The sequence below is a fragment of the Solanum tuberosum genome, unplaced genomic scaffold (assembly GCF_000226075.1).
Source record: "Solanum tuberosum cultivar DM 1-3 516 R44 unplaced genomic scaffold, SolTub_3.0 scf00052, whole genome shotgun sequence".
NCBI lineage: Eukaryota > Viridiplantae > Streptophyta > Magnoliopsida > Solanales > Solanaceae > Solanum > Solanum tuberosum.
In genome coordinates this window covers 1,246,578-1,273,890 of record NW_006238977.1, presented here as the reverse complement: position 1 = coordinate 1,273,890, position 27,313 = coordinate 1,246,578, and the positions used below count along the sequence as shown (strand labels likewise).

Below are 27,313 nucleotides of genomic sequence, written 5' to 3'. Positions count from 1 at the left end.
AGCTTCCTATATCAAGACAAGGTATAGGATGGTCCTCAGGCAACGTGAGGTAAAACGTTGTATCATTAGCTTCCTATATCAAGACAAGGTATAGGATGGTCCTCAGGCAACGTGAGGTAAAACGTTGTATCATTAGCTTCCTATATCAAGACAAGGTATAGGATGGTCCTCAGGCAACGTGAGGTAAAACGTTGTATCATTAGCTTCCTATATCAAGACAAGGTATAGGATGGTCCTCAGGCAACGTGAGGTAAAACGTTGTATCATTAGCTTCCTATATCAAAATGGTCTCCGAGTGCCGGTCCCGCCCAGGGTGTAGGCTCGGGGCGTGACAGAAGTGAACAATAACTCTATGAAGAATTGTGCTTAAATAGAAGTGAAGTCATCCAGAATAATTGTGCACTGACAGAGCAAAAAGTGAAATTGAAAAATTGACTTCGCAAGTGTTACCAACGAACTGAAGGAACACATAGAAGCAACACATCGAAGAACCTGGTCCTTTTACAGAGTTTATGTGTTATGAGTTTTTCTTTGTGATTAAGTCTTGATGTAATCTTAGTTCAGTGAGTTATAAACTAAATTAGGTTAGTTGTCTTTAGGTTGTGATGACTTAAAGAGTTGGGAACACCTACCTTGGGAGGTTTGTGTTGAAGTTTGGGAATTATCGTTCGTAATTCCTTAGGTTACATAGGCTTGTAATCTGTTTTCTGTGGAGGCTCAGTGATTTAGTGAAGGTGAAGTTAAATCCTGTAGGGGTACAGGTCATTGTTTTTTACACCTTTTGAGCAGAGTGTTTTCCACGTAAAAATACTGTATTTTTACTTACTGTCCTTACTGCTTTGCTGGAACACGTTACGCAACCAGTTTCACACTTAGATGAAAAGTTAAAATCCGTAAATTATTAGGTCGTGCAGACTAACAGTTTATTTTTTTTTATATATTTCTCTATTAGTCTTCTTTAATTTAATTTTCTATAATTATTATCATAACATTTATTTGAGATTGTTGCATTTTAGTACTCATTACACACATGTTTTCATTGAATTTTAATCGTTCTAACAAATTTAAACATATTGCATGAGACACACGTGTGACGTCCAGAAACTAGTTTAACAAATATACAACAGCACACATCTTTGTTACATTTAAAGAATTTTCTCTCCAACTTTCGACTCTCGATCAAAAATGAGAAAAGAAAAAAGGTGACAATGAGATAACGCCAAGTCGTTGAGACTTTTCGTCATTTCATTTATTTCTCAAGATGATAAGTAACGATAGAGAGACTTTTCTAAGATATATATTTTTTAAGTCAAAGAAATAGAAAAAAAATTCTATGAATTTGGAATTCTATGAAATAAAAATCTTATTTTTCTTTATTTCAATTCACTCTCTTCCACAGAAAAGAAAAATATACAGAGACTTTTGAGTGCTGTGAGACTTTGACTAATACAGCTTGTTGAACTAAAAATTCTGAACCAAAAAACACTTCCTAAATGTTGACTGAATTGAATTTGATATGATTAAATATATCTTCTAATGTCATTCCTTTGCATTATCTATTCTGAGAAACCTTCTTGGCTTAATTATGGGCAGAAGTTTCATTCTTCTCTTTTTCATTCTACTACATGCCAATACTTTACTTGCTAATATTAGCACTGATGAAGCTTCTCTTCTTGCACTTAAATCACACATTTCTTCTCATTCTAACAATATCTTAGCAAGCAACTGGTCTTCTTCCGTCCCGGTTTGCAGCTGGATTGGTATCACTTGTAGCTCCCGTCACCATCGAGTCACTGCTTTAAACATTTCTAGCATGCAACTTCATGGTACCATTCCTCCACACCTTGGAAACCTCTCATTTCTCGTTTCCCTCAATATAAATAACAACACTTTCCATGGAGATTTGCCACAAGAGTTGGCTCATTTGCAGAGGTTGAAATTCTTTTATGCCAAAAACAATAACTTCACCGGAGCCATTCCATCATTTTTAAGTTTGTTACCAAACCTACGCTTTTTGTACCTATCGAATAACCAATTTTCGGGTAAAATTCCATCCTCTCTTTCCAATCTGACAAAACTGCAAGTGTTGTCAATACAGAGTAATTTTTTCGAAGGAGAGATCCCTCAGGAACTTGGTGATCTTCGTTACTTGATTGTCCTAAACCTGCAATATAATCAGCTTAGCGGCTCTATACCACCATCAATCTTTGACATTACTACAATGCAAGTGATTGCTCTTAGCGGCAACAATTTTACTGGAAAGCTTCCAATAACTATATGTGATCATCTTCCAGACTTGGAAGGACTTTACCTCGGTAGAAACTCCCTAGATGGAGTTATTCCACCAAACCTGGAGAAATGCAGAAAGCTTCAAATATTGGAATTGACTGAAAATGAGATTGCTGGAACTGTACCAAGAGAGCTAGCCAACTTAACAACTCTTACAGGACTATATCTTATGGATCTGCATTTGGAAGGTAGTATCAAATTTTCTTCCTTTTCTCTTTTCCGCCAAACTTGTACTCATATATTTCTCCAAAATTGACAGGAGAGATACCAATGGAGCTAGGTGATCTTAAGAAACTACAAACATTAGTATTATCACTGAATGAACTTACTGGCTCTATCCCTGACAGCATTTTCAACATGTCAGCACTGCAGATTATAGATTTTGGACAAAACAAGCTTTCAGGTATTCTACCTTCAGATTTAGGTCGTGGAATGCCCAACCTAGAAGTATTCTTTTGTGGAGGAAATAATCTAAGTGGTTTTATCTCTGCTTCAATCTCAAATTCTTCAAGACTCACAATGTTAGACCTCTCCAACAACAGTTTCACAGGTCTCATTCCTAAATCACTTGGTAACTTAGAATACCTTGAGATTCTTAACTTGTGGGGGGATAATTTTGTCAGCGATTCAACATTGAGCTTCCTTGCATCATTGACAAACTGCAGGAATCTAAGAGTACTCACGTTATCTGGTAATCCGTTGGATGGTGTTTTACCTGCATCTGTTGGTAATTTCTCAAACTCCTTGCAAATTTTTGTAGCTGATGGTTGTAAACTGAAGGGTGTCATTCCGAAACAAATTAGTAATCTTACTAGAGTTACAAGGATGAGTCTGGATAATAATGAGTTAACAGGCCATATTCCAAAATCTGTGCAAGCCATGCTGAACCTTCAACAACTCTCCCTACAAAGCAACAAGATAGAAGGAGCCATACCACATGTTATCTGCAGCTTAAAGAATCTAGGTGCATTACTCTTGTCAGATAATCAATTTTCTGGTTCAGTGCCCTCATGCTTAGGTAACATGACCAGTTTGAGGGAACTTTACCTAGCTAACAACAAACTGGATTCTAGATTACCTTCAAACTTGGGGAACCTTCAAGATCTCATAGTATTCGATGTGTCATCCAATTTATTTAGTGGGGAAATTCCACTGGAGAGCGGAAACTTGAAGGCTGCAACACACGTTGATCTGTCAAATAATTATTTTTCTGGTAAGATTCCTAGTACTCTAGGGAGTATAGATAAATTGATTAATCTTTCTCTAGCACATAATAGATTAGAGGGGCCTATTCCAGAATCATTTGGCAAAATGTTGTCCTTGGAGTACTTGGATTTGTCCTATAACAATCTTAGTGGTAAAATTCCAAAGCCATTAGAATCTCTTGTGTATCTCCAGTACCTAAATATGTCATTCAATGAACTCAATGGAGAAATTCCCACTGGTGGTCCCTTTGCAAATGTCACCAGTCAGTCTTTCTTGTCCAATGATGCACTTTGTGGTGACTCCCGATTTAATGTAAAACCATGCCTAACCAAATCTACAAAGAAATCAAGAAGAAAAAAAGTGCTCGCAGGTTTATATATTCTATTAGGGATTGGATCACTCTTCATGTTGACTGTTGGAATTGTGGTGTTAAGATTGAGAAACACAAAGAAGAATGCAAGTCAAAAGGATGTGTCTCTCGTAAAAGGGCATGAAAGAATTTCATATTATGAACTTGAACAGGCAACAGAAGGATTCAACGAAACCAACTTGCTTGGTAATGGGAGTTTCAGCATGGTTTATAAAGGGATACTTAAGGATGGTATCATTTTTGCAGCAAAGGTATTCAATGTGCAATTGGAGGGTGCATTCAAAAGCTTTGACATAGAATGTGAGGTACTCCGGAACCTTCGCCACAGAAATCTGACCAAAGTCATCACCAGCTGCTCCAATCTTGATTTCAAGGCCCTAGTGTTGGAATACATGCCCAACGGGACACTTGACAAATGGTTATACTCTCACAACTTGTTCTTGAACTTATTGCAGAGACTGGCTATAATGATAGATGTTGCATCTGCAATGGACTATCTTCACAATGGCTATTCAACACCTGTGGTGCATTGTGACTTGAAGCCAAGCAATGTCTTGCTAGATCAAGAAATGGTTGCTCATGTAAGTGATTTTGGCATTGCAAAAATGTTAGGTGCAGGGGAGGCTTTTGTTCAGACAAGGACAATTGCAACCATTGGATATATTGCTCCAGGTATATTAAGACTTTTTAAAGTTCTCATATCATATAAATACTCAAAACAATTCCTTCCCCTAGGTATAAATTTTTGACCATGATTGCAGAGTATGGACAAGATGGCATAGTATCCACGAGTTGTGATGTTTATAGTTTTGGCATCCTGATGATGGAGATGTTCACACGAATAAGACCAAGTGATGAAATATTTACTGGAGACTTGAGCATACAACGTTGGATTAGTGATTCCTTTCCGGGTGAACTTCACAAGGTGGTGGATTCTAATTTGGTACTGACAGGAGATGAACAAATTTCCGCAAAGATGCAATGTCTGTCATCTATCATGGAATTAGCTTTGAACTGCACTTTAGTGAGACCTGATGCAAGAATTAGCATGAAAGATGCTCTTTCAACACTCAAAAAGATAAGGGTCCAGCTTGTTAGTAGTCGGCACTAGGTGGAATCGGACTTGTATGTTATTTAGTTACCAGTCTTCTCTTGTATGTTATTCAATTTCGCACAAGAATTTAAGTGTATTTTATCTTGGTTGTGGGAAGAAACTCGTTTTCTTGATATATGGAAGTTGAAAATGAGATTTGAAATGCTCAACACAAGACTTTCTTTTTGTATTTGCATAACTTTGAGAATTCTTCCCATTATCTACAATGATTTCTTCCAATCTTCACTAAATCAATGCGCCTCAACAAAATTCAGATTACAACTCAATTGAACTTCCTGGTACACGATAAATAGACTAGAAGACTGTAAAACATATGACTATGAAACAGATTCTTCAAGTTTGTCCTTTGTATCAGGTGCACTTAGATCGTCAGTCAAGAAGAAAAAGAGTTCTTATAGGGTTATATATTCTGTTAGAGATTGGATCACTCCTCGCATTGGCTGTTGGATGTGTGCTGTTAAGATTGAGAAAGATAGAGCGCAAGTCAAGAAGATGTATCTCTAGTAAAAAGGCATGAAATAATTTCCTATTATAAATTATTGATCTCACTAAAGGACCACATGATAAAAGGCCCAAGGCTAGGCATAAAATACAAACAACAGATTTGGCCCTAACGTAAGAATAGACTTTCTGATGCCACATACACACATAGAAGGGAATATTATTGTTAGAATAGTACAGAAATTAACTTCATTTGTTTATTTCTTTTATCTAGAAATAGTTGTATAGATACATAACACAGTGGAGAAAATTTCTCATAATCTTCTTCTTTAAGTTTTCTATCACGAGTCACTGCTTTAGACATTTCTAGCATGCAACTTCATGGTACCACACATTGGAAACCTCTCATTTCTTGTTTCCCTCAACATAAGTTACAACGCTTTCCACTAGAGCTGGCTCATTTGCAGAGGTTGAAATTGATAAGTATCACAAGTAATAACTTTACTGGATCCATTCCATCATTGTTAAGTTTGTTATCAAACCTACGCTTCTCGAGCAACCAATTTTCAGGGGAAATTCCATCTTCCCTTTCCAATCTGACAAAACTAGAAGTGTTGAGAATACAGAACAATTTTATCCCTCGGGAAATCGGTGATCTTGGTTACCTGACTATCCTAGACCTGCAAGTTAATAATAAGCTAACTGGCTCTATACCACCATCAATCTTCAATATTACTACAATGCACAATCATACTGTAAAGCTTCCAAAAACTATATGTGATCATCTTCCTAACTTGGAAGGGCTTTACCTACCAAGCAACTACCTAGATAATCTTAAGAAACTACAATGTCTGGCATTATCCCAGGATGAGCTTACTCGTTTTGTCACTGCAACACCAGATGCTATCTGCAATTTGAAGAATCTAGCTAGGTGCATTATACTTGTTAGGAAATCAACTTTCAAGTTCCGTGCCACCATGCTTAGGAAACGTTACCAGTTTGAGGTATCTTTATCTAGGTTACAGCATGCTGAATTCAATATTGACTGAAAGCTTCGCGATCTCATAGAATTCAATATTTCATCCAACTTATTAAGTGGGAAAATACCCCTTGAGATTGGAAATTTAAAGGCTGCAACACTCATTGATCTGTAAAAAATAATTTTTCTGGTAAGATTCCTAGCACTCTAGGTGATTGACGAATCTTTCTGTCGCACATAATAGACTAGAGGGGCCTATTCCAGATTCATTTGACAAACTATATTGGTGGTGAAATTCCAAAGTCATTGAAAGGAAAGTACAAAGTACCGTTTTGTGATACAAAAACTGGTCTATATACTCTAAGTTGTTCTGTTAGTAGGATAATTGAGAAATAAAAACGCCCTCAAAGTCCTTATGAGCATCTCAGAAGAAGGGAAAAAGAGAAATATACCATGCTCGAGCTCGGTTCTACTGTAACAAATCTCGATTGAACTATGCAAAAAAAAAAAAAAAAAAAAGACTCATAACATGTCATGTATACGTCATAACACGCGAGATGTGGTAAGCAAAAAAAAATCCAACCTGACAACATTTAGAAATGCATAAGTGCATTCAAATTGAAATAGAGACTACTTAACTGCACCAATCTAGTATAAAATAAGCTCTCTCGCCCCCCCTCCTCTCGCTCCCCCATGAGGGCAGGACACTTTCTGTAAGCTGCTCACTTCCAAGTTGCAGCAACTGATTATTTTCATCAAAAGCTTTTGTTTCTTTTAATTGACTATGCCAAGGTCTGATTGTAGAATTCTTCATATACATCAAACGATCACTGAAAACTGTAAACAGATTTAGTCTTGGTTGCAGGTTGAGTCTCTTAGGCAGACAGCTCCATAACAAAGCATCCACAAACGAAGAGCACTCCATATACTGAAATAGAACGTTCACTTCTAAAACATCCACCTGGGTCGTAGCACCAACTCTATAGTGTTGTTGCAGATGTTCCATTTTAATCTCAGTGCATTCTTTAAAACGAATCGAAACTTGAGACCAAGAGGCCCCCGTCGACTTTGATAGAAACTTCCTCAACTTACGAAACCACTCAGCATTTATTTTGTCTAAGCGGTAAAGATAGATTTTTGAGTTCTCCAGCTGTCTTGCAATTTTAAATTCAGGAATTTGTTTCCCCGGTGACGTAGCCAGAAAACCCTATCATATATAAAAGAAAACCTTCAACCCGGTGACGTAGCCAGAAATTCTTTTTTATTTATACAAAGACAAAAATACCCTTGCCCTCGCACCACAACATCCACACTCAAGCGTCACTTCGCTTCATACCTACCAGCTCTTGACAAACGCCGTGCCTCTTACCAACAGCCGCCACCATAAATAAACTCACCACCTATTCGTCTTCCCCCGACTACTTCCTTTTCCCGCTTTATCTCCCTCTTCCTGCCCACCATCTTCCATGTCCTTCCCCGGCGTTCTCCACGGCTCCACCAACGTACACCGCTCATCAGGTATGCTCCTCACTCAACTTCCGCCCCCACCATCTTCCCAACAATGTCGCTTTATACTTAATAATCCAATAATTGATATGATATTCAGACATCACAATAACACATAACTTCCGATAAAAAGAGACCATTGCACCAACTCTTTGTTCTTATTCCCAACAAACGATTGCTTGAAATTGAAGCTATCAATGGCATAGAAGATTCCACAGATACAAATGCAATAAACGGTCTCTCAGACTCTCACTCTCTATCTTTAAATTTGTGCAGCCACAATTTTGCCTGATGGTTTGTCCGTTGTTTTCAGCAAACATAACTACACATTTGGTGTTCCTGTAACGATCCATTGATGCACTCTTTTGAAATTCACCCATTTGTACATCCGTGCTTTGGTGATTAATTTATGTGCCCTGCTACCTACTGTTTTACTGATTATTTCTATTCCAATGGATTTTTTTTAATCTATCAATTGCATTGTATACAAATTTTACAAAGTTCGTTCTTTATCCTTTTGTCCAACACACCCACACCGCCACAAATGTGTTCTGCCAACACTCTCCTCCCCTGTCTTTAAAGCTATGCCCCAACACCACTACAAATTTCTACCAACTATCCAAATCGCTTCCAGAACTTCACACTAACTCCCCGTTTTTCCCCTGCTTCTTCTCACCTATTTATTCTCACCAATTTCGTATTCTTTTACTGGGAAAACAAATTTAAAAACACACGCTTTAAAAGATGCACATTTGTTTTCTTTATTTTTCGAATTAACCTTCAGGTCCAGCTTGGTAATATAAATATCTGATGATTAGAAAGTTAGTTTGGCTATAGTTGACGGGCCACAAATCATGGCAATTATGGACACAACGATCAGGAAAAATATATTGACCAGTTGCTGTCAAAAAAAAATATCAGCAAATCTTGGCTGCTGCACTGTTTTCCTACTATACATACTAATTGAACACCGTGAAATTCTGTGATACACTTATCTTCTACAGTTTGATACACATGGATGTAGAGACTCAGACGGTCGTTTCGCTTGATTGCTGAAAGAGTTGCCCGGTACATATTTCGATAGTATATGAAATGGCAAAATCAAAGAAATAAAGCATCTCCTATATATTTCTCTGATCACTAGTGATTTCTTCTTCTCTTTAAGACAACAACTTAATTAGAATGGGATATAGCTTTGTCAGTCTTAGGTTCACGCTATCCATTTTCAATAACTTTCTGTTAGCTAAGGGAAGTTGTGTGAACTTTTTAGTTGTTAGCTCAATAAGAAGAAAAGTGTCGCCAGCAACACTCTAATGCATTTCCCCTTTGTATTCACTTTCATTTGGAGTTGCTTCAGCAATTAGAAGATACCCTTACTCATACACACATTAAGTTGCTTCATCAATTACAAGATACCCTTACTAAAACGGGTGTACAAAGTCTAAACGGTAAAGGGATAACGAATGATCAGGGCTAAAATTAATGAGGATCACAAGCAAATATTGTAAACATGCGGCTGAAGAAAAAAGAAGGATAGTTGGTATTTCTGTTTGTTTGCGCTTTTATTTTCTTGGTTCCGAATGAATTTTGACAGCTGAAAGCATTTTAATTTGTTAGAACAAATTGTCTGAGTTGACAAGTGATTTAATCAGTTATATGCTAATGTTGACCATGTTCTTTTTGAACCAATAATATGATATGATATGTTAAGTAAGGTCATCTACTAAGAATTAGATCAAAAATACAAGTTGTTAGGATGTCCGGACAATTTTGCAACCCCCATTTAAATGAGTATGAATGCAATTATTGACACGGTGTCCTATCAGTAAAACAAAATTCTCTATGTCAAAAACTATGTGGTTTTCATTCTTGTGGGAGAATGGGTGAACTTACTATAGAATCCATCTAAAATGACAACAATGTTTATTATCCCTATTATTAGAATACCGGTGGAATATAATATAAAACTATTCATTTGCCGTTCAAGAGGGACTACATGTATTTGTATGTATCTGGTGTGATTCGCATGTATTTCGGATACGAGTGAGATGGGAAAGAGGCGAGAGAGATTTGTTATGTATCTCAGATACATGTGAATCTACTTGAATACATTGTATCTAGAACAAATTACACATAATTTTGACCCCATGTATCTGGACGTACCTGAAAGTACCAAAATCTAGTAAGATATGTAATAATTACAAACTAGAATGGATTTAAGTAACTAGTTCCTAAAATAGTTGGATTTACGTAAGCTCCCTTAAAACAATCGATACAACTTGTATTATCCATAAACAGTGTATATCATTCTTAAAATAAAATAATAGGGACATATAATACCAACCAATATTTTAAAAAGTAAAGAACTCCCATCAATAAAGTCAAATCTGTCAAACGCAATAAACAAATGGTAAAAAGATTGAATTCGATAACAAAATAAACGTACAAAGAAAAACCATAATTAAGGTGATATTGATTAATGATTTTGGTAATTAGTTCTAGGCACAAATCAGATATGCTAGCTACTTGACTAAACTCGACATTCCGGACTCAATGGAATCATCGAAACATGAATTTGAGGTCTCCTTAAGCCAAAACCCGTGAAAATCACAAGAAGTAAACATAACGCCTAAAGAGGCTAAATCAAGCTCGGGATCTCTGAAAATTCAACCAAGACCTCCTCTACACCTAAAATCATCCCTTGAATCCAACGAAACTTTAGGAAATCCGATCCAACCATCCAAACCCTGAATGTTGACGAAAGTCAACTCAAAGGCTAAAATCTCAACAATTTTCAACTTAGGACCTCAAATCCACAAAAAGATTCTGAATCTGAAATCAACAACTCTTTTAAACCAATTTCCACATTCCGAAACTAATGGAATCGATGGAATTCCAATCCAAGACTCGAAACTCCAAAAGACACCGAAAACCACTTTTTAACAACTTTAGCCTTTCAAAACTTTAAATTTTCCACAATTCACAACTTCTCACTCAAAACTCGAAACCAATTTCAAGATCCAATCAGAAATGACTCGGGGTCGATATCAAGAGGGACAAAACAATAAACAAAATTGATTGATGAACATCATTGTAGTGTACACATCCCGGCTAGAAAATTAAAAAAATTAGCAATGAAGAAAATTTCGTAGCTAATAATAAATTTTTTATGTTAATCTCATTTAGCGATGAATTAAAAAAAAAGGAGTTAGCTAGTTTTTTAGTGATGGATTAGCAGCTAGAAATTATCATAGGTAATTTCATGTTTTTTTATAATGTTTGTGTAGTTGAAAATTGGTGTCCAAATAAATTGATGTTACTACTCTTGTCAACCATCACACAAATGGTCACAACACCAATGTGACACTGCCTATCCGTTTATCCTAGCCTAATTTATTAAATAAATGTGTTGTCATATATGTAAGCATTTTAAATGTATTTATTAAGTAAAAAAAATGTAAAAACTACATAAAATTCGATTGTTTATACCAATCGAAAGTAGACTTAATTTTAGTGAATATAAATTGTAAAACATGGCATTAATTATTTTTGTCATGCAGGAAATATTTCAGTGCCATCTGACAGCCTACCCTATAGAAGCCTAACCTATAGACAAAGGCCACGCACTACTCACTCTCTGTCACTCGCTCAACAAACTTTGGTTTCTCCATGGATATTGTTTGATATTGAGTTTGTTTTCTCCATTGTTGAGTTTAAAAAATTCATATTGAGCTTTCTCCATGGATATTGTTGTTATAAGTATCTCTTCTTCTACTTTACAAAATCATCATTTTCTCATGCAATAACTTGTGCATTGTCAGTATTTCTCATGGGCTGGGGCGGCGCGCCCAATCAGACCCCCAATAAATGGAGGTCTATTGTCGCACACCAGTAGTGGGCCCAATCAGAACCCCAGTAAATAAAGGTCTGGTGTGACGCACCAGTCGTGCGCTCAATCAGACCCCAGTAAATGGAGAGCTTGCTAGATGCGCCAGTAGTGCACCCAATCAGACCCTAGGCTGGCGCAATTAGACGTTGCCTGGCATTTCTTTGGTGTGGATGCCAACTTCGACATAGACATTGGCAAACCGAGATATTATTGCTTTGATATGCAAAGGTATTTTGGGTGTATTGATTAACTATTGAAATTTCAATTTATTATGAAATGTGATTTTCAGTTGTCGTTATCCTAAGATGTAACTTTTAACTTTTTGTCTTGCACATATGTTGAAACCAGACTGTTAACTTGTGGTAACTGGTAAGCAAAGTTATGAAATTAGTGAGTGACTTAGAGAATTTGTGGGTCATTACCGTATGCCTCGTCATGTTAGATGCAATTCGATTCCTCTTTTTTCAGGTTGGTTTAAACTGAATATATATGGTATTAGCAGAAAGGAGAATCAGCAGTGCAATTTAGTGGTGTCTCCCGAGATGAAAATGGATTTTGTTTAGGTAGTTACAATGGTGATACTGATGTCCAAGACGATGTGTTTGTTGGACTTGAGGGCTTGATATATGGGTTGAACAAATGCAAAGAAGGAGAGTCAAATGCAGAAAAAATGATTGTGGAGTCGGACAAGCATTGCTTTATATTTATAGCCAAGAAGCACTGTTTCCAAAAGTTTGCAACCTCTCAGAAACCACACGACTATTCATGAAAGTTTGCAACCTTCCAGAACGGTCATATAGTTGTTCCTGAAAGTTATAACCTTTCAGAACAATCATTTCCAAGGATGAAAAATTCAAATAAAATGGAGAACACGTTTCAAAACAAGGGTCGCAGGATCCGAGTTGGGTTGGGTCGTTTCGGCTGATTATTTAAATAATTAAAAATGCTTCGGCCATTTAATTTAATTTAATTTAATTAAATAAATAAATAATTAACTAAATAAACAAAACAAACTTTGTCCAAAAAATAATCTCTCGATCGATTATTTTCCAAAGTCAAAGCAGAAGCCGCGCGAGCGACGACGACAACAGCGTGAGGGATCCCTCTTTCCAACCCTTTTACAACTAGTAGAATTGTTTCTCTATTTAGACACTTTAACTTTTCTTTCCACCACTAATGAGGGAGAAATGCTTTTTCTTACTAAAGCATAAGAGAATCCTTCAAATTCCTCTTTTCATCTTCCCTTCATTCCCATTAATTCTTACTATATACCCAACAATCCCCCACATAAGTGGGAAATAGTTATAACGTAAAGGAATGCACGAACAAGTGTCTACTTTACAAGCAAGAATCAATTGCATCTGGATAAGTAGATTTTTCGTTAAACTTTCCGTAGTGAATATATGTTGGATATACTCGATCAATCGGTAGATGTGATATCTTTGAACCGTCGAGCTTTGGTGTATACCTAGACAACCATATGTCACACAATCAATACTTTACCATTTATGGTTCTTACGATTGTGTTCGTTTCAGCCATGAACACCTCCTGGTTTCATTAGTGTATAGAGAATATAATTTTTGCAATAATTCTCTTTGAAACGGCTTACACTTCACACTCACATAGGTGAATTCTAACCGTGTCATCGCGTAAATACATTATTTAGTCAAATCTGCCAAACTTAGCAAATCATTAAAAAATTTAAGCTTTATTAACTTGTTAACAAATCTTAATGTTTTAACCTTGTTCCTAAACAATGTCTTCATCATGAGAATAGATTGAGTTTATTGACAATGTCGAACCGTCAGTCACAACTTTATTTTCTCCTTGAACCTAGCTCTTGGGATCTCTAGTCTACTAGATAGAGTTACTGCCATGATGACTTGTCCTAAGCCGTAAACCCATTCCCTTAGGTGATCTTTTAACTATCTCTCTCACTAGTCCTTTTGTTAGTGGATCTGATACATTATCTCTTGACTTTACATAGTCAATTGTTATAATTCCACTAGAGAACAATTGTCTTACGGTATTATGTCTCCGTCGTATATGATGAGATTTCTCATTATACATGACACTCTCTGCTCTACCTATTGCTGCTTGACAATGTATGCATATAGGTCCCACATGTTTGGGCCAGAAGGAAATATTCTCTAAGAAATTTTGTAGTCATTCAACTTCTTCACCAGCCTTATCTAAGGAAATAAATTCAAATTTCATTATAGAGTGAGCGATACATGTCTGCTTAGATAATTTCCAAGAGACTGCTCCTCCACCGAGTATAAACACATACCCACTTGTGGATTTTACTTCATTTGACCCGGTGATACATTTTGCATCACCATATTCTTCAATTGTTATGCCGTATGTTTTACTATCTTTAGAAAAAATCACTTTTGAAATGATCTAAGTATAAAACAATTTGAGAAATATACTTAGAAAAGAGTCGCCACTTAATTTTTTAAAGAAATTAAGAAAACTAATAATTTAAAAAGACTCTAACAAATTAAGTCTTTAAAAATCTAGAGAAAATGGGTAAGTGGTTCTCATTTACACTTCAAGAAGGTTTTTAAACCATTTGAAGCGTCCGCTAACACGCGGTTATCCTACGACTTGGTTAGAATATATTTTGACTATTTTTTAGAAAAATGATTATAAAAATAATTTATAATAATAGCTTGAAAAATAGTTAAACAAAGAATATTTTTTTATTTTTAAGAAAAGGGGATCTTAATTGAAACATTCGAATTAACGACAAGTGATTAGAATTTTAACAGAAACTAGATTAATTAAAATTTATTTGAATCATTTTTAAAAATTATAATTTGAACCAATTTGGTCAATTAAAACATGAAAACTATTTAAAATTAATTGAAGAATAAATAAAAAGTTTTGACTAAACATATTCAATAAAAGTATAAGAGTTGATAAAAATAATTATTTTATTAAAATAAACTAACATAAATAATATAAATCATCTTTTGGGGAATTTGATTAAATTAATCTAAATCAAATAAAGGGTTTGTTAATACAATAAACAAATAAATCAAGAAGTAAAGAAATAAATAATTCAAATTTGGGCCCTTGCCCAAATTTAGATCTATTGGGCTTTGGCTCATACATGTCCTAAACTAACAAAAGAACTACAAAATGGATGGGCTTTGGCCCATTTAATTTAGGGAGAATCACTTACGTGTACACTTTTTAAAAAATATTTACGATATTTGTCAACATTATTCTTTTAACCATATATAAAAATTTGACTGAATGACAGTATTGCTAAAAGTTGTGAATGGCAGCACTTTTTGCTAAGTTTAAAGGAACAAAATTGTCTTAAGTAAGTATTGCTAAAGTTGGCAAAAATGGTAATAAATTAAAAATATACTTAAAAGTGATAATTATTAAATAAAAGACCTTCACTTATGTAATTTTTCCATTTGCAATTAAGGATTTGGCCAAATAGCCAACTGGGATTAAAAATAACCAAATTGAGATAATTATTCGAATTTGGTCGCATCTTAAACAAGACGAATTTAGATAAGATTAAATAGTGAGCTTCTTAATTTTAACGAAATAAAATAATTAATCTAAATATAAACTAATTAATTCAAAAATATAAGCCAACTTAAACTAAACTAATTTAATAAGATATTTAATTAAAAATAAAATCTTTTTGAGATAATTTTCGAATATTTCGTAAAATGTACTAATTATATACATAATTATATGAAGTATATTTATTATTTAAAAATTATAAAGATCGACTAAGATTACTTAAAATAACTTTGAAAAATATTTGAATTTTTTATAAAATTAAATATTTCAAATCGTTGAAACTAAAGAAGCTTAAACCCAAAAGAATAAGAAGAAAAAAGCATTCACTAGTAATAAATTACTATTTTCCCACTGAAAATTTTCATTGAAAAAGGTTCATTGAGAAACTGTTTTCCATACTACATTTTTCTAGTGAGTTGGATCGATTGAAAATGAATGAAAAAAATCATATTCTATAGCACAACTTTCTCCTGATTCGCAGCGAAAAAAACCTTTATTTCTAACCATGATTGATTCTCAAAGAAAAATAAGCAATAAAAAATGAACTTTGAAAAATGGATTAATTACTCAGGTGAATAAAAATTAAGGACAATGAACTTGTGCTTAGCAAAACTATCAGTGAGGTTAGACTGGTCCAAAGTCAGCACATGCTCTTCCTGTCATTAGTCAACTCAACTTTGTCATCTAGAAATGATATATCAGTGTTATAAAAGTAGCTCGTATAGATCCTTATCATTATAAATGTGACTCATATATAATAAATTTTATGTAGGAATATATATGATCCTTCTAGCCAAGTTTAGATATATATTTGACCATTTGCACATGTAAATTATTTTTGGACTTCTTTAATTATCATCATTTGAGTTAATTCTTATTTCATTTTATTTTTTGGGATAAAGGTCTGAAAAATACCCCAACTTTGGTCGGATTTGCTGTTGCGATACTAAACTTTCATAAGGACCTATTACCTCCCTAGACTATTTAATACCGTATTTTTTACCCCCTGAACTATTTAATAGTGTATTTTAAAGGTATATATGTGCCCACGTGGACACATTACTATTTATAATTTTGCATTATTTTTTATGTCCACGTGGGCAAATATATATGTTTAAAATACGGTATTAAATAGTCTAGGGAGGTAATAAAATACACTATTAAATAGTTCAGGGGGTAAAAAGTACGGTATTAAATAGTCTAGGGAGGTAATAGGTCCTCATGAAAGTTTAGTATCGCAACAGCAAATCCGACCATAGTTGGGGTATTTTTCAGACCCTTATCCCTTATTTTTTTTGAGTTTTTACTCTTATTTCATTGTTTTCCATCATTCTTTAATGTAAAAATATGAGAAATAAAAAGAAAAAATGTGAATGAAACAAGAGAAAAAATAAATTCAAAACTATATTTTTTACGACTTTATTGTAATTTAGTTTTTGTACATTTCAAAAACATGCTAATTTTGTCTTGAATTTTTAAAGTAGCACTTATTTTGAAACGAGAATATAAGATGGGGCAAGTGCTTACTGAAACATGTATCGCTATTTTGGGCTATAATTATATTGTGCTTGTGCCTTTTTAAATTTGAACATGAGATTGTTGAGCTTTAAAGGCATGAACCAGTCTTGTTTTTACATAAATTGAGCTCATAGAATATAAATGATAGAGACATGGCAAGGCTATTTTACTTGTGATAGACCTATGCTATCAAGAGTCAATGTGGTTTCAAACTTTGTATTCAGTAGAAAATTACATCACTTATATATAGTTAAAATTAATTTTTACGTATATATTGAACTCCTTTGACCTCTTCATATGCTTACTTTTTATATTTCAAATCATCCTAATGAAAATTCTAAATCCATCACCGTCATTGACTAAAGGCTATTGTTATTTATTGGTCTAGTGGATGAACACATTAGGGCCTAGTCCACATATTCTAACAACTCAAACTCTTCATAGAAGTCACTTAATTATCATGAACTTATTGTGCCATTTGACCTCATTTTATGACTTCTCATCCAACATATATAAGTTAAAATTAATTTTTACGTATATATTGAACTCCTTTGACCTCTTCATATGCTTACTTTTTATATTTCAAATCATCCTAATGAAAATTCTAAATCCATCACCGTCATTGACTAAAGGCTATTGTTATTTATTGGTCTAGTGGATGAACACATTAGGGCCTAGTCCACATATTCTAACAACTCAAACTCTTCATAGAAGTCACTTAATTATCATGAACTTATTGTGCCATTTGACCTCATTTTATGACTTCTCATCCAACATTTAAAAGGTATGAAACTCGCAAAATAATGATAGTTTACGGAGATTTTAACCTATTCACCCTTGTACTATGCTATGCAACAAAGGTATGTTACAGCCAAAACCCATTAGACAAACGTTGCAACTTGTCATCAAAGAAACTGTAAACTTCGAAGAAGCATTCTGGGACAAGAAGATAACTAGAACTGCTGATACTAAAGTTGGAGAACTTCTCAATAGATAATAACTCATAATATTCCAACTACATTCGATACACAAAATGGATACATACAACCGTTTTATTGGCGCTGAAAAGCTCCAAGAACTACAAGGGAAGCATAGGAAGCGAAGAGTGCATTGGGAGAGCAGCAGTCGGGAAAGAGGGCCGGGTGGGAGGTTGAATCCACCAGAACACAATGCTTCCAACAAAACTTGAATCCACCAGTACACAATGTTCCTAGAGTCCTGAACAAGAGAAGATCAATCTACATTACAAATACTGTAGCACAAAGAATGAAAGGAAAATCATACTAAAAATTCGTAGACGGAGAGTTTGCAAGCTTATGGGCGTGTTGTTCTTCAAATTTCTTTGTGGTGGTTGGGGGTAGAGTTAAGGTGGATGGATAAATGTGGCGTTCTTCAAACAAAAATGAAGAGACTAGAGAAATTTGTTACATTTTTACCTTCAGTTTGAAACTAAAGGAAGAAAAATGAAGAATAGGAGGTTTTCCCTTTTCTTTTTCAAAGTTGTGACACCACCAAGGGAAAACATTGGTCATGTTAAAACATACTTATTTTCAGCCAAATCAAACAGTATTTCTCATACTTTCTTCAACATTTTCCCTCTTTCGGAATTCCTTCCCTTCCTTAGTTCCCAAAGCATGGACGAGATTGTACTCAACAAGCATGACACTAATTCTGTTGACTATCATTATCAATAATGGCAGATATCATAATTGATGCTTTAAGGAAGAGAATCAAACCTCTAAAGTTCATCCTTTGCTGAATCAACTTTGGCAGAGTCTGACTGAGCAGGCTTGTCACGATTATTCTCGATAAATTCGATGATAGCCTCTTTTGTTCTCTCACCATTGTACTGTGACAAGTTACCAGAGGCGGATCTGAAGTACATGGTAGGGAATCCCTGAACGTCGAAGTCACCTTTAGGGAGATCATTTGCAGTTGCATCCTGTAAATGAGGAAGTAGATGAGGAAATGACCAATGACAAACACAACTAATACATGTCCTGTGCATTACAGGTAGTAACCAACTGCTAATGCATTCATCTCTTGTAGATATCTACACACATGTTTAAGCCATACAAACCTTCTTTTTTGATACACTTTACAGACGTTTTCTACTAAAAAATCAGTAAACAAAATTTCTCTTCTCTGCGTATCATTTTTTGAACAAAGAATCCATTACATAAAAGATCAAATGTCCACTCCATTCTTTCTGATTTTTATGCTAAAAACCCGATTCTAATTCTATACATTCTTTCTGATTATTATGCCGTTACTTAATGTAACAAAGGATGAAGTAGATACATGCATCAAAATATCCTTGTTTAGTTTATGAAAAAGTTCTTACCAGTTTTGCAATGAGAACATCAGCATTGCTTTCAAATGATACAGCCACTTCATCCAAAATTGGAGCGAGACTCTTGCAGTGGCCACACCAAGGTGCATAGAACTCTAACAACACTGAGCAGACCAAACGAATAATAATTTAGGAGAGCACAATTATTGTTAATAGTCAAACCCACGGGAAATAAGGTGATGACTGCTCCCTCTTTCTCCTACTACGTATTATTTTTACTCTAAGTTCCACAATCAGTTAATTTATAGCATCCAACTCTTCATCACAACCTTACACACCAGTAAACAATGCAAGTAAATACCAAAGAGGCAGCACGAAATGGTGCAACAAAGAAACGACTCTTTCCCAACCAAGACATCGAATAAAGATTAAAACATTGACAGACACGCACCGTTTTTTCCCGAGTTGTAAACCATATCCTGGAGGGTATCCCTAACAACCACCTTAACAGGTTCGTCATTGACTTCAGGGATGGGCTGTGACTTTACATGTGGCTTCAGTTTTCCATCCTGTAACAATGTGGAAAATAAGAGGAAAAAGGTTAGTAAGCCTTTCCTTCAGTGCAGAATATTGTTCACAATTAACAACACTTTTATTCCAAAATATATCAAAGAAAAAGAAGAGGATGCATCACCTTGTAATCCTTCAAATAAGCAGCAATGGCATCAGGTTCCACATGGTCCTTGACATACTTCTGTTCCTCAGTGTCCATTATGATGATCACAGGTGCCTGTTCCGGCTTCAGTCCGAAGTACTGCAATTCCAAATAAAACGAATGTTCAAAATGCCTTTTTATGTGATCATGGATAAAATGAAAGCTAATCAGATAGTTGAAAATTCTAACCAACCTCAAAAGCACCTTGACCAGCCTCAACATCACCCAAGAGAAAGCTCACCCCATCCCCTTTGTAAAGCACAGCAACATCGTTGTACTTGGACTTAAAAGCATCAAAATCAGAGCTAAAGTTCACAAATAGCAATGCCTGTAGATTTGCAAATGTCAAAATAACCAATCAATACCTTAATTTGAATTTAATTGTCAAATATTAGTAAATGAAAACAAAATAATACAGGTACCAAATTGTAACTGTAAAATTCATGAGAAAATCCTAGAATTGCTTGACGTTGAAATATAAGGTCAAATTGAAGTATTACAGCTCGAAGAATCAAGTACCTTGGCGTTGGTGCCTTCGAAGAACTTGTTAACATAAGGATGGTTGTTTGGGTCATTGTCAAAAATAGTAACAATAGGAATACTAGATTCTGAAATGAACTTCTCCATTGCATCGACTTCAAAGTCCTGCAAGTATAATCATACGGCCAATTAAAAGATACTATAGGACAAGAGTTGAGCCTCATAACCATAATACAATGAGTATCAAAGACAAAATTATACACAGATAACTGTAATACCTCAAAATCAACAAAGAGTTCATCAAATGGCTTTAGAAGACGAAGAGTGGGCTTGTTGACTGGTCCACCCCGAGGGAGGTGTTTAGCATCAACAGTGTGAGCAAAATCGACCTCGCCTCGCAGTTTTTCAGCTAGTGTTAAATAGTTCTCAAATTTCTCTCCGGAGGGGTCTGGAAATATACCAACCTAAAGAAACATGAACAGATTTTAGACAGCAAGAAGCTATGGCATGCTGAGAATAAATTTCCATAATGATGAGGAAATAATCAAAAGTATCACCACTTACAACAAAGATACTTTTCTCATCAATAAGGTTTGTGGCATCCTCCTTCGACTTGATTTCAGCAGATGCAGGACCCACTTGTTTCTTCAAATAGGATACAATACCAGCTGCTTCACGAGGACCGTTATATTCTTGAACTTTCTTTCCTCCATCCCGCAAGATCTTAATAGTTGGGAAACCCTGGATCTCGTACTGTTTTGAAAGTTCTCTATTGGCTTCATCACTTGCATCATACTTAGCTAGAACGATTGGAGGGTCATGACTACTCAGCTCTGAGGCAGCTTTTTCATACTGGAAAGAAACATAATTTACCATAAATCAGATGCATAGGTTTAAAATGCCAAGGAAAAACATAATGACGGAGAAAAACAATCTTCCCCCCTTCATTAAGCACTTCATAGAAGAAAGTGTACCTCAGGAGCAAGATTCTTACAGTGTCCACACCTGTAATTGCAAGTATATCTCTATCAGTTACTCATAAAGTCAAAGTTTTTCATGTCAAAGAATAACTAAATAAGCATTTTGACAACAATGTATAACTATGGGAATTGATACCATAGAAAAGAATGAAACTAATGTAAGCTGTTAATACAACCATCTCAAGCATGTCATCAACATAGACTCACTATCTCTTTCATGGGTTCATGTCTACTATTTATTGCAATTTTAGTGAATTTTTTCATATAAATTTATGCTCCGAGTCGAAACTATTAGGTTCAGATGAACCTGGTACCATTACATTGGATCCACCACTACACATAACAAGACTATTTGGCTTAAAGAATCACTTATTAACACAGATCAGAGCCTCTTGACAAAAATACAAATACATACACAAAAATACCAAAACAGATTTTACATTCCAATTGACCAGACTGTCACAGAAATGAAAAAACCATTAACTTGCAGTAACACAGAACACAAAAACTAATCCAGATTTATTTTTATTTTGTAAAATTCTGGACATAGAGATTCTAAAAACCAAAAAAAAGCAGCAAATTAATTAAAAAGAAGTTTCTACAGGAAAACCTTATAACCTAGAACTCATCAAGCAAATCCAGATTCTAGAACCAAGAAAAAGCAGCAAACATGAATTAAAAGAACAAGCTTTTTACAGAAAAGCCTTAAAACCTCAATCAGTCCACAAATCCAAATACATCCATCAACAAAAGGATCCTTGAAAAACCCCTTTCAGACAAATTCAAGTCAATGTGTAAATCAAATATTACAGCAAAGAACCAAGCTTTTTACAAAAAAAAGAAAAAAAAAAACTTAAACCCAAAGAAAACACCCAATCATGAAATCTCTCAACTACTCAAAAGATTCAGAAAACAAAAAAAAAAATCAGAAACAAAACCCCTTTACAGAACAAAACCTTAAATCCCCCAAAAGAAAAAGAACCAGTCATTGATTATCTTCTGCACATACAGTTTCTAAAACCATAGAAACCAGCAAAAAGATAAAACTTCAAAAAAAAATAAAAGGAACAGAAAAGTAGAGCAAAAGGGGTCCTTGATAAACCCTTTAAAGACAAATCAAAGTCAATTTTCAAGAACTAATCTTGATGCATTCTTCACAAACCTTGTGAAAACCAAAAAATTACAGCAAAAATTCACTAAAATAACAAAAGAACATATCAAAAACAAAACCCCTTTCATCCAATCATTCATTACATTCTGCACATACAGATTCAACAAGCAAAAAAAAACAGCAATAAAATGAACTTTCTTCAAGAAAATAATAATTAAAAAAAACAGCAGATTACTTACCAAGGTGCATAGAATTCAAGAACAATGAAGTTGTGCTTAGCAACAGTCTCAGTGAGGTTAGTATGGTCCAAAGTCAACACATATTCCTTCTCCTCAGCAAAAACACCACAAACTGCAAGAACAACAAGAGCTGAAACAATTACCAAAATGCCACTCTTTGCCATATTTGTCTGGACACAATGTTTTTGATTCATTGCTCCAATTTTATTTTTTTATTTATAAAGAAAAAGTTTAGAGTGCCATGTCATCATGTAAATATTACGTGTAAAGTGGGGATTGGTTATAAATATGTGTCAATACGTGTAGGAGTTTGAAAAATATTTGAGGAAATTTTTGTTGTTTTTTTTTTTTGCCTTAAAAATCACATATTTAAAGTATGGATACATTTTGGTACTAATTTTAAGAGAAAATTATAAAAATCAATCCTTATGTTAGAGGATAGATTTAAAATATTCCCCTAAGTATGCATTGAATAGTTTTGGTCCCTTAATTTGTCAGAAGTTAGTATTTATAGTCTTAGAGAAAATATTTATGGAATTCTATCCATTAAATTAGTGACAACTCAATTTGAAGGTAGCTTTTTTTTTCTTTTTCTTTTTTGTAATTTATGATAATTTTGATTTATTTCTAATAGGTCTTTTTGAGGTATTATTTTTGTTATATTTTATATTTCTTCTATCTCAATTTATGGAGTATGTTTTTATTAAAATATTATTTTTACATTAATGAAATAGTTATAGTTACACAAATGGTAAAGAAAGGTTTCGAACCACAAATTTAAAAAGTTTTTATTTTTTAATAAATATTTGTGCTAAATCTAACGGTATCACATAGGCTTGTACATAGAGTCAAGCCAACTCGAAAATCGGCTCGGCTCAGTCAAAGTGCAGGCTAGTTAAGTCGGCTCGATTTTGCACTATTGGCTCGTTTTGTTACTTAGAACCTGTTTGACATTGCTGCAAAAAAACTGCTTATTTGTAGAAACGTGTTTTTAAAATAACTTTTTAGAAAAGTGTTTTAAAAAAAAAACAATTTGTGTTTGGCAAATTCATTTGAAAATTACTTTTGATAATCAATTTGTGTTTGGCTAATTTTCTTTAAAAAGTGTTTTTGAGAGTCAAATTATGAAAAATGGCAAGTATCAATGTGCTATTAATATTAAGATAATTTTATAGAGAGAAATTATTTTAAACATCTAATACATAAACTTTAATTATATTTTTAATTTAATTATTTAAAATGTACATATTCAAATTTTCAGTCAATATTGTACATAGATAAATATTGTTGAAAAATATTGAAAAGAGGAATCGTTTTGTTATTTGTTACCTATTTTTTTGGATTCAATCTTTAGCTATTATCATTTTTTTTGTTATAATTCTCTGAAGTTTTAAAATATTAAAATAAAAATAAAAGAATATGTAAATTAAGAAAAGAAAATTTTGTTATTTGTTACTTTTTTGGGAGGGTCTAAATCTTTAATTGTTATTTTTTCTCTTTTTTAATCCTACAAAAGTTTCGTTATTACTTTTATTTCTAATTCTGTAAAATAATACATAAAGTAATATATACAATATAATATATAAATAATAATAATATAAACATAAAAAAAATATTATATAAAAATAAAAAATAAAAATCAACCAAACTTATGAGATATATTAATTAATTAAAAAAGGATATATTGATAAATATGTATATATGTAAGGGATATTTTAGTCTTAAAATTTTCTATTTCTACTTCTACTATTTTTAAAAGGCAGAAAATTTTAGCTTCTTCCCAACAGCAGAAAAATTGTTTCTGCTTCCATTTAAAAGCAATTTTAATAATTTGCCAAACACTTAATTTCTCAAAATAAGTGTTTTTTTCTCAAAAAAAACACTTTTGGCCTCCCAACAGCATTACTGTTAAAAATTGCTTATTTTTAAAAGCACTTTTTTGTAAAATAGCTTTTCAAAAAAATGCTTTACAAAAAAAGCAATTTGTGTTTGACAAATTCATTTGAAAAGTGCTTACTATAAACAATTTGTGTTTGACTAATTTTTTTTTTAAAAAAAATGCTTTTGAGAATCAAATTACGAAAAATGACAAGTATCAATGTGCTTTTAATATTAAGATTATTTTATAAAAATAAACTATTTTGAACATCTAATACAAAAAACTTTAATTACATTTTTAATTTAATTATAATTTTAATTTAATTAATTAAAATGTACATATTCAAATTTTCAAGCAATATTATACATAGATAAATATTGAAATTAAAATAAAATTATACATATACTCTAAGTTTTAAAAAATTCAAATTAAAATAAAATTATACATCAATTAAGAAAATAAAAATCTATTATCAGTTACTTTTTGAGAGGGTCTAAATCTTTAATTTAACTTTTTCTCTTTTATTAATCCTGCAAAAATGTTGTTGTTATTTTTATTTCTGATTCTGTAAAATAATACATAAAATAATATATGCAATATAAAATATAAATATTGATAATATAAACATAAATAAATAAAAATATTATATAAAATATTAAAAATAAAGTTTCTGAATGAAAATTAACCGAACTTATGAGATATGTTAATTAATTAATAAGCGGTATATTGATAAATATGTATATTTGTAAGGGACTTTTTAGTCTTAAGAAGTAATTTTCTTCTTTTGCTATTTTTAAAAATTAGAAATTGTTAGTTTCTTCCCAACAACAGAAAAATTGTTTCTGCTTCCATTTAAAAATAATTTTGAAGGATTTGCTGAACACTTAATTTTTTTTAAAAGTGTTTTTTCTCAAAAAAAAAAAAAAATACACTTCTGGCCTACCAATAACAATGTCAAACAGTCTCTTAATATATTTATGAGTGTTATGAAATGTAATTAAGATTTAAGATTTTAATATTCAAACTAAATAAAATGACACTGTAAATATTTTCTGAATTTGTTGTTGCTTTAGTTTTATTTTTTGCCTGAAAGTTTTATTATATGTTTAATATCAAATTAACGTCATTAAAATTAAGTAAAACGTAGGGGTGTACATGATCGGATTGATTTGGGTTTTTTAAATATCAAACCAAATCATTTGTGTCAAATTTATAAACCAAACCAAATTAATAAAATTCGGGTTTTTCAACCTTGAGTTTTTTTGGGTTGGTCCAGGTTTTACAAATACCAAACCAAACCATTTGTGTCTAATTTTTAAATTTTCAAATCAAAATCAAACTAATAAACCTCGAATTTTATCGGGTTTTTGAATTTTCCCGGTAAAGTATTCATACAAACATATAATTAACTTGTGCTCCAAACATTTCTTTATTCCAACTAAAATACAACTATCTATGGTGTTTCTTAAGAAAATAACACAAAATATGAGATAAGTGATGACACTTAAATATTCAATAAAAAATAATAATGAAATCGGATAAATAAATATTGCAAATTGATAAGTCATAACGAAAAATGATCATAATTTAAAAGTACTAAATCATGCAAAAATAAGTCTAATAAATATTATTAATTACATGATTAAACATTAAAGAAAAAATAAAATTAGGTTATGTATTTTAAATGTCTAAATCAATGTAAAACTGAAGAACAAATATTCAACATTATTTTCATTCTTAGTGTTGAATTAACTTATTTTGTTATCATTAGTACTGATTTGATTTTGAATTGAACTTTATTAGAGTGACTAATATCTATGGACTATAACATTTATTACACTATTCAAAATTCTAAGTCTCACAAAACTTTAAAAAATATATTAAAAGATAAAAATTATGAAACGTATAAGTAATTTTTAGAAATTACATCAAAGTAAATACTTTTATGTATAAAATAAATTTTAAAAATTATATATATAATGTTGGATTGGTTTGGTCTCGGGTTGACTTTTTTTAGTTAAAATCAAACCAACCCAAGTATAGGCGGGTTTCTTTTTTTTTTCAATACCAAACCAAGCCATTAGTCGGATTTTTTCCTAATTTAATTCGATTTGCGATTTGATTCGATTTTATACACACCTAATTAAATATAATGACCAATTTAAACTAGTAAGGTATATATATACTTTTTTGAAATCAACTTATCAGAAATTTAATTTTTTAATGTCGTATAGCACTACATCGAATCAATATTAAAGAGTCAGCTCGATTCTTTACTGTAAAAAGCTTGGTTGAGCTCATATCTTGCTCGGCTCAACACTCAGGCCTATACCACATAAATTGGGACGGAGGGAATATTTATTTTATGTCTAATACAATTTTTATGTTTTATATTTTAGAATTTGTAAGAATTAAGAATTATATAAAAAGTAAGTATAAAGTTATAAAAAGTAAGAATTATATAAATCTATATATTATAAATCTATATATTATAAGTATATAGAGATATATTTATCATTGGAAAATGGTAACATTGCCTTGAAACTGATTTGAAAATAACTTTAGTTTTGTAAAATAATTATTTTAAAATTACCCCTTCTCGATTGGAACAATCGTTAGGTTTTCCTCTGCCCCGTCCATCTTGGACGTGACTTTGGTATTCCAAAATCGAAGAAAGCTCAAAATTTATTAAATGATCGCGGGGACAAAAAGTGAGTGTCGACAACTACCCTTTCCTTTGGTTATGGTCAA

At 32.8% G+C, this 27,313-nt stretch overlaps 2 protein-coding genes across 2 annotated transcripts; one reads left to right on the top strand and one right to left on the bottom strand.

Annotated features, from left to right (window-relative positions):
- The first annotated feature begins 1,585 nt into the window (after positions 1-1,585).
- On the top strand, positions 1,586-5,070 carry LOC102595414 (probable LRR receptor-like serine/threonine-protein kinase At3g47570). Its single transcript, XM_015307159.1, has 3 exons — positions 1,586-2,477; positions 2,549-4,537; positions 4,627-5,070. The coding sequence occupies exons 1-3, from the start codon at positions 1,586-1,588 to the stop codon at positions 4,974-4,976; spliced, it is 3,231 nt and encodes a 1,076-aa protein (XP_015162645.1). The 3' UTR covers positions 4,977-5,070.
- Positions 5,071-17,815: 12,745 nt separating this feature from the next.
- On the bottom strand, positions 17,816-22,886 carry LOC102594080 (protein disulfide-isomerase-like). Its single transcript, XM_006343979.2, has 11 exons — positions 22,684-22,886; positions 21,328-21,358; positions 20,918-21,205; positions 20,632-20,817; positions 20,393-20,518; positions 20,067-20,201; positions 19,853-19,972; positions 19,610-19,727; positions 19,210-19,322; positions 18,602-18,807; positions 17,816-18,083 (listed from the first exon to the last, which is right to left on the bottom strand). The coding sequence occupies exons 1-10, from the start codon at positions 22,875-22,877 to the stop codon at positions 18,604-18,606; spliced, it is 1,515 nt and encodes a 504-aa protein (XP_006344041.2). The 5' UTR covers positions 22,878-22,886; the 3' UTR covers positions 17,816-18,083; positions 18,602-18,603.
- Between the last annotated feature and the right edge of the window lie 4,427 nt (positions 22,887-27,313).